Source organism: Myotis lucifugus, unplaced genomic scaffold, assembly GCF_000147115.1.
Source record: "Myotis lucifugus unplaced genomic scaffold, Myoluc2.0 scaffold_0, whole genome shotgun sequence".
NCBI lineage: Eukaryota > Metazoa > Chordata > Mammalia > Chiroptera > Vespertilionidae > Myotis > Myotis lucifugus.
The window spans coordinates 52621175-52628826 of record NW_005871048.1 but is presented as its reverse complement, the minus strand read 5'-3'; the positions used below and the strand labels follow the sequence as shown (position 1 = coordinate 52628826).

The 7652-nt window shown below is 46.5% G+C and overlaps 1 protein-coding gene across 1 annotated transcript in view; it reads right to left on the bottom strand.

Annotated features, from left to right (window-relative positions):
- Positions 1-401: 401 nt before the first annotated feature.
- UBE2QL1 (ubiquitin conjugating enzyme E2 Q family like 1) overlaps positions 402-7652 on the bottom strand; it is a 32955-nt gene continuing 25704 nt past the window's right edge. Inside the window, exon 2 of the mRNA XM_006081469.2 lies at positions 402-1740. Within this exon, the coding sequence (XP_006081531.1) occupies positions 1609-1740 (132 nt within the window). The 3' untranslated portion in view covers positions 402-1608. The remainder of the gene's footprint in view (positions 1741-7652) is intronic.

Here is a 7652-nt window from a genome sequence, read left to right as displayed (position 1 = left end):
CTCCACTCCTGTCCTGTGAAGTGAGGTTAGATTTCTGACAACCTTGGACAATGAGCAGGCAGTTCCCTGAGCAGCCAAGACTGGCTGAAAAATGATTTGTAATCGGCAAAGATTTCTCTTCCCTCTGAAATTATATTTCAGAGTGGTAAAATATAATTGGCAACAGTCAAATTTGGCCAAATCATCCCTTTATGTGCCAGTTTCTAGTTATCTCCCTGGTTGCTTCTGGGGACCATTTTAATCCTTTTGCAAAGACTACGGGTTCCTATGACCCATCTCCTGTCTCTCACTGCAGATGGCTGTCGTGCTATGTGTGGTATTTGAAATATTAAAATAGTTCAGATAGATTAAATATTTGAAATAGAAGCATGGCCCACAATGACTGGATTCTTGAGGCAGTGTTTCAGGTATGCATGATTTTATTTCAAATGTGTCCAGTAAGATTTTCCACTTGGGGTGAATATTTTTCCTCTTCCTGCGTATGATTATAAACAGTATTTCTTCATCTCATGGAGTTCCTTAGAAAGTTCTAAGTAACTTAACAGAAGACAGAAATGAAACTGTGGGCAGATTAAATAACAGGAAGTTTATATCACAGCGGGGTGCTCACGCATCCCAGCCTCAGGGGGACACACAAGTGACTACAGGGTGAAGAATTAAACCCGGTCATGCAAGTCGTCGTACGATCACTTGGTATCCTTTGGCAGTTCTGGCATTCCCTGTCACTAGCACACATGATAAAATGAGTCCGATGACTTTCGTGAGTGGAAAACTGTCTTTCGTTTTTGGTGGTGGGTTGACCAGCAGAGAGAAGACAGGAACAGAAACCGGCTGTCGGAGGAGCATCTCAGGATATCGGAAGAGACTGTCCACGTGTCCCCACACTTTGCTCTGAGCCCCAGGGAGTGCACACCTGGCGTCTGCAGGGTTGTGTGCCCCACTGAGGCCACAGCAGCCCTGCCTCTCACCTAAGGGCGCTGGCTTCTCTGTGGCCACCACCCCACCAGCACAGAGAGCACATCTGAACCAAGAGGGCAGTTTGAAATCACTAGAACCTGCAATATTAAATTTTTGTTTTCATGAGCCAAAGGTCATAGCACAAATGAGGTCTACATGTTGTCACAGGGGGCCATGGAAAGACACATCTGTAAGTGATGCTGCCCTGCCAGGGAGAGAAACAGAGATAGAGGGCACAGCGAACATGTACCGGCGGTGCAGGGCGCTCCTAGGGAATATGAGCGGTGCCACGGACACGGAAATGGGTCAAGCCGCGGGCGTCGAGTTTCCTGCCTGCTCTTTGGAGCTGCTGTTATGGAAAGAAGCTAAGGGCAATGGGACCAGGTGGAGGGGCAGGTGGGCAGGGAAATGTCACCAGCTCAACATTTGTTCTAAAGTGACTTAGAGATGATCATTCATTTATGATCGAAACTTAATCCCGAACAGCTTTTGCTCCCTCTTTCTCCCTGTAAACACATCTGTTCATAAATAACTTAAATGTCTCCTTGGCATTCAGGATTCAGTTCCGCTGGAGTAAAAAAGGATGGAGGATGCTCAGCGTGGAGGAGGAGATGGCGGGTGTCTGAGTGTGGAGAGGCCTCGTTGCAAACATCAGCCATCGGAGACTGGTGGGGTGACCCAGCCGTACTTTTCATGTGTCTTCACCAAACTCTTAAAGGTGGCTTCCGCTTCCTTGCGACTGAAGGACTTCTTTGATTTGCCAGCCTTTCTACAGATGCGCCCCTGTGTGAGAGGGAAGAGAAACCAGGTTAGAACCCCGGCAGGAATCCTGTTTCCCATCATCTTTGTTAAGACTGGCAAAGTTGTGGCCCTTCCTAATGCCTGAATTAGTGTGATGCAAGAAGAGATACGGAGCATTACAGCTTTGGTACCAGGCGGATGGAGGGGTCCAGTGGCTGGCAAGCTTCTGGGACAGGGGAGAGGCGGGGGGCTGCTGTCTTCACAAACCCGGGCACTGGCTTCTTCCGCACATGCTCCTCCCAAGACACCGGAAAGCATCCTCCACCAGTTCCAGAGCCGGAGGGCCAGCTTTATCCAAGAGCACCCCTGCAGGACCCATCGCGCCCTCTCCAAGGCAGATACCGCCCTAACTTCCTTCTCTCCCACCAAAGATGCCTTTAATTATACCTTTCAGTTCCTCTTCAATAATAGTAGAGATTTCTATGTTTACATATACATGAGCATATCTATATATTCACACACACATTTTAAAAATCTGACTTTTAAAATTCAAGCTCGGGAACACTCCGTGGATTTCTCATGTCATGTCCCTGGGAAGCCGCTGGTGGGGGAGGTCTGTCCTCAAGTCCCGTGAGGGGGTAAAGGTAAAGGGCCAGTGATTTCTCACACAAACTTGGGAGATGGGTGGGGGCCCAGGTAGCCTCTTGGGCACATTTCCTTGCACTTGACTTCCCTTAGCCCCTCCTTGAAGACCTGCTGGCCTTTCTCAGCGTCTCATGCGTGCGTTTGTTGCTAGGGTGGAAACGTTCTAGAAAGACTTGGCTGAGTTCCCTCCACGGGCAAGTGCATGCATATATTCCCCATGCATACTACTACAAACTTCTTCTAATTTGCTGCTTGGTTCACATCAAGTGAGCTGCTAAAAGGGTGAAGGAAGACTGGACACTGCCACGTACTAACTTCTAGAAACTTCCTCACGTCTCACCAGGACATGACTCCTAGTTTTAATTTTATGATTTCCTCTGTTGCTTATGTGGTATACTTATACTCGGTAAAAGGGGACCAGCAAAAGCTAATACATTTGTAATCATTATCATGGGCTGAGATCAAAGTCCAAAGTTACTTCATTAAACATATGCAAATGCAACTTGTAGGCATATCAGCATCAATTTCTTCATGAGTAAGAGCAAATATTATGTGTTTTTTTTTTTCATGAAATGAACATTCTAATTACCTCTATGATTTTTTTCTGTAATACTGAAAATTTATGGTGTGATTTGAGAATCCTGAACTAAAAGCAGTCAAATACAGATTCATGATAATCTTGAAATGTTCTGTTGGCTTTTGGATGAACATATACACTGCCTATTGTTTGTGAAAGTCCCAATTGTTACAAAAAACAACAGACAAACCCCAGTGAACAGACTACTCTTTGTGGCCTGGGAAGAATTATGAACATAAAGTGTCAGTGCCCAGTCTATTCAGCAACCAGGAGACAGCGCCTGCTGTCAGCTAGTCAGAGGTCTCCACGCCTTCACTGCACTCAGCTGTTACAAAGAACTCTGCTCTCCTCTCCTGTTTCCTACACCCCATGTCACAGTTAACAGATACGTTTTCATAGATTGCCTGCCCTCCACTGATTGGCTATTTAAGTATCATCCAGTGAAATACTGAGCTTGAAAACGACCATTTGCATTTCCTGGCTCTGCCAGGGTGGCTGAGCTTTTTGCTGAAATGCCCATGAGGTGCCAACTGAGCCAGGAAGGGGAGGATCGCGCCATCCATCCAGGGCCTCTGACGTCCCCTGGCCATGCTGCTGTTGAACTGGTTCCCATTCTTACTTCAAGGGTCCAGTTTCCTGGAATCTGGACTTTGAGGAAACCTTCAGCCTCACTGCTCTGAGTCTGTATTTTCCTCTGTCAAGTGGGGACAATAATCACTTCACAGTATCACTCCGAATGTCAGAGAAGACACTGAATTTGGAAATACTTTGAGAATTTTTAAGTATGTACAGTTAATTAAGAACTATTTTCCTTATTCTTATAACATACATATTTCTCCCTTGTCTGTTTCCATTTAACTAATAATCAAAGAGTCTATTCTAGGCATTTTTGTTAAAATAACTCTTATTTCTTTTAAAATACCTACTTGTATTGAATGCTGAAAGACCTGGATGTTAGAATTACTCAGACCACTGTGATTCCGTTGTCATTAGGAGGTTAGATAAGTAAAGACTCTTCTGAGCCACAGACTGTAAATGTAAAATTATGAACAACGTAGGACTTTCCCCCAAGAATCTGAAGAATCTCAGCATAATATGGATGCAGAACAGTGCTAACGAGAATACAGCTCTCTGGGGTTGCGTCTGTCAAACAAAGCCATAAGTTGGTACTTTGGTTTGACCTTTTTGGGGCTGATCACAATGGTCAACATGAAAACATTTCTACACAGCTAATAAGTTTCCCCAAACTCAGGTCCTCAGTTCAGCCAAAAGATCTTTCGGGATTTTTATTACCCCAATGTGCATATTGAATTTCAGTCTGGCTCTGTCCCTTCTGCATTTCTCTCATCCATCCATCCATCCATCCACCCATTCATCCACCCATTCATCCACCCACCCACCCATCCATTATGTTGGGTGCTTAAAAGACAAAGCAATCCTACCCTCGAGGGCCTAGATCCATCATGGAGAGTGAATTGCATATGTTACAGCTGCTGAGACAGAAGGGGCAGATCAGGGTTGCTCAGCCTCAGTACTATTGATGTCATAGGCTGGAGAATTCTTTCTTGTGGGTGAGGGAGCGGGCTGTCCTGTGCATTGTAAGATGCTTAGCAGCGCCTCTGGCCTCCACCCACTAGATGCTAGCAGCATAACTTGAGTTATGACAACCAAATTGTCTCCAGACATTGTCAAGTGTCCCCTTGAAATCACCCCTGAATAAGAACCACTGATGACGGGCCAGCCCTAGCCAGTTTGGCTCAGTGGATAGAGCATATGCCTGTGGACTTAAGGGTCCTGGGTTTGATTCTGGTTCTGGTTGGGGGCACATGCCCGGATTGTGGGCTTGATCTCCGGGAGGGGGGGGGCGGGCGTTGTGCAGGAGTCAGCTGATCGGTGATTCTCTCTCATCATTGATGTTTCTATCTCTCTCCCTCTCCCTTCCTCTCTGAAATCAATAAAAATATATTTAAAAATCAAAACAGGTGGTCCAGAGCAAGGAGGAGTCAGATCATTCTCTGTTTGTTTAGCAAATAATTGCTACAAGTCTTCCCCATTAGGCACTGTGTTGGTTACTGGGACTGCAGCACTGTCCAAGGTGGGAATGAGTCTGGTTCTCATACAGCTGAGGGGAGGGGTGTGTGTGTGGAGAGAAAGTCTACCATGGGGAGAAAGAAAGGAAAAGGTGGGGAGAGGGGTAGTGTCAGCTGTCTGTGCATCCAGAATGATTTCTATGTCTAATGACCCTTGAGCTGAGCCTTGAAATATGTGTGGGTAGGTGTTTACCAGGCCCTAGAGGTGTGGGTAAGGGGTCCCAAAGCAGAGGTTGAAACAGCCAGCTATATTTAGAGAATGATGGGCAGACACTTGGTAAAGCTATGGCACAGAGTACGGGTGTGTCTGTGTGTGTGTGCATGTGAGTATGAGTGTGGGTGTTGTGGCGGGGGGTGCAGAATTCAACAGACCTGGCTTCAAATCCCTGCTCCAACACTTCCTGGCTGTGTGACCTTGGGCGAGTTACTGTAAAATAAGCATATAATAGTATTATATGACACTGGATTTTTATAAAGACTTAATAAGTTAAAGCATATGATATGCTGGGCACAGTGCCAGGCACAGGGCAAACACAATAAATACTGCATTTTATTTTTTAAACTATCAGAGGGTCTTCTCCTTTGGTAAAGTTAGTTGCATTATTCCCTCTTGATAAAAATACAAAAAAAATGTCTTTTTTTGTTTAGATATTATGACTTGGTTTATTTGGTCACAAAAATGTCTTTAGGCAAGTCCAATATTTGGAATTTATGTGGCTAATTTCTCAATCTTTTCAATAATGCCCATTTTAACAAATGCATTCATTCTATATTTCTCCCTTGGTTAGATTTTTCTTCTTACTTTTTTTTCTTTACAAACCTTCATGGCACTTTTGTGTGTTATTTACCTATGAATTACAGCCTTCTGCTCCTTTAAAAATAACTTTCCAGACAATTCATGTAAACTTTTGAAGTTCCTTCACTCATTTCCTGGGCTGAATTGCAGAATAGCTATTTGTTTTCAAGGTCTTAGAAAGTGTAATTGATAGTCTAATGGCACTTATAAACCCTAACCCCTGCGACGTGGGTTGCAAACGTGTGTTGGGCTCCTTTCAGGCAAGGCAGCCTTCCTGGAGGAGGTTGTTCAGGAGCTGGATTCAAAGGTCAAGTGGAATAATCCAGCCAGAAAGCAGGAAGCCAGGAGGAGCTCCGGGCATTTGTGTCCAGGTGCTCCTGGGAGGAGAGAGAGGCAGGAGGCAGGAGTAGGAGGCACAGTAGTTCCTGGGGCTGTAGGAATAGTGTCATAGTGTGTGGCTTCAAACAACAGAAATTTATATTCTCACAGCTCTGGAGGCCAGGAGTCCAAAACCAAGGTGTGAGCAGCGCTGCTTGAGGAGGCTCCAGAGGAGAATCTGTCCCACGCTGCCCCCTAGCTTCTGGTGGTTTGTTGGTAATTGTCAGAGTCCCTCTCCCTGGTCTCTGTCTTCATGTTCCCATGGCCTTCTCCCTGTGTGTCTCTGTCTCCGTGTCAAATTCCCCCCCCCCTTTTTTTTTTTAACCCGGACACACCAGGCATCCCATTAGGGCCCATCCTATTCCAGGATGGCTTCATCTTAGCTTTACACCCACAAAAACCCAAATAAGGGTGCATTCTCAGGTGGGGGTGGGGAGGGCTAGGACTTCAATATGTATTTTTGGGGGACATATTCTCCCTTCTACAAGAGGTAAGGTTGCTAGAAAGGTCTTCAACCCCTTTTGGCAGCATCTGGAACTCTCCTGGGGGTGACAGAGCATCAAATCAGGTTGTCTTTTGGGATGGGTCACTTAGGAGGTGGGTGGTCATCAAGTTGGGGTGTTGGCAAGTTAGCTTATTGTCAGAGTCCAGAGAAGGTGGGTGAAACCTGGCCTGTGGCAGAGGCAATGTGGGTGGAGAGAGAGAGGCTGGGTCCAGTAGGCAATGTCAGCTGGGCTTGGGAGGAATGCCATTGAGGGGAAGGGGGATTGAGGCTTATGGGTTTCTGACCCAGGAGAAAACAGGTTTCCAGGTTAAGGTACTGAGTCCCTTTGGGTGGGCTGGGCTTGGACTGAGTATCATAAATCCAGGCACACAAGGCAGGAGGCCGTTGGATGCAGTGCTTGGAGCTCTCACATCATGGGAGATGGACATGACTGAGGGTCCATAAAGGGAGGGGCAAGGGGCTGTGCCTCCACTCTGCCCACTAGCTACGGGCTTGGAGCAAGTCATCCTCTCTGCACCTCGGTCTCCACATCTGAACCATGTGCCCACTGTGGTATTCGTGAGCCTTTGGACAAGGAGAAATCACTGGCCTGGTGTGCAGGGTGGCAAGCGGGCAAGGTGGTGGTGCGACCAGTGACACAGGACAGCTTGCAGGTGACACTGCCTTAGGAGATGCTCCAGAAAGGGGACTGGGAGCAGTGTGTGTATGTGGAGGGGGGTCATGCAAGAGGAGAAGCAGGAAGCCATGGGCACAGGGGCTGGGCAGGCAAGGGGAGTCAGGAAGGGTGCAGATGGGGGCCTGAATGCAGGGTGCCAGGTCAGTGCCCAAAAAGCACTGGTGCCGGCCCTTAGCAGGAAATGTGATGCTTGCTTGATTTGTAATAAAATCAGAACTTTATAAATTCTTCTTGACCTTATCTTTTTAAGCAACCTCTACACATTAAAGAAAAATTTGGTCCTTTAG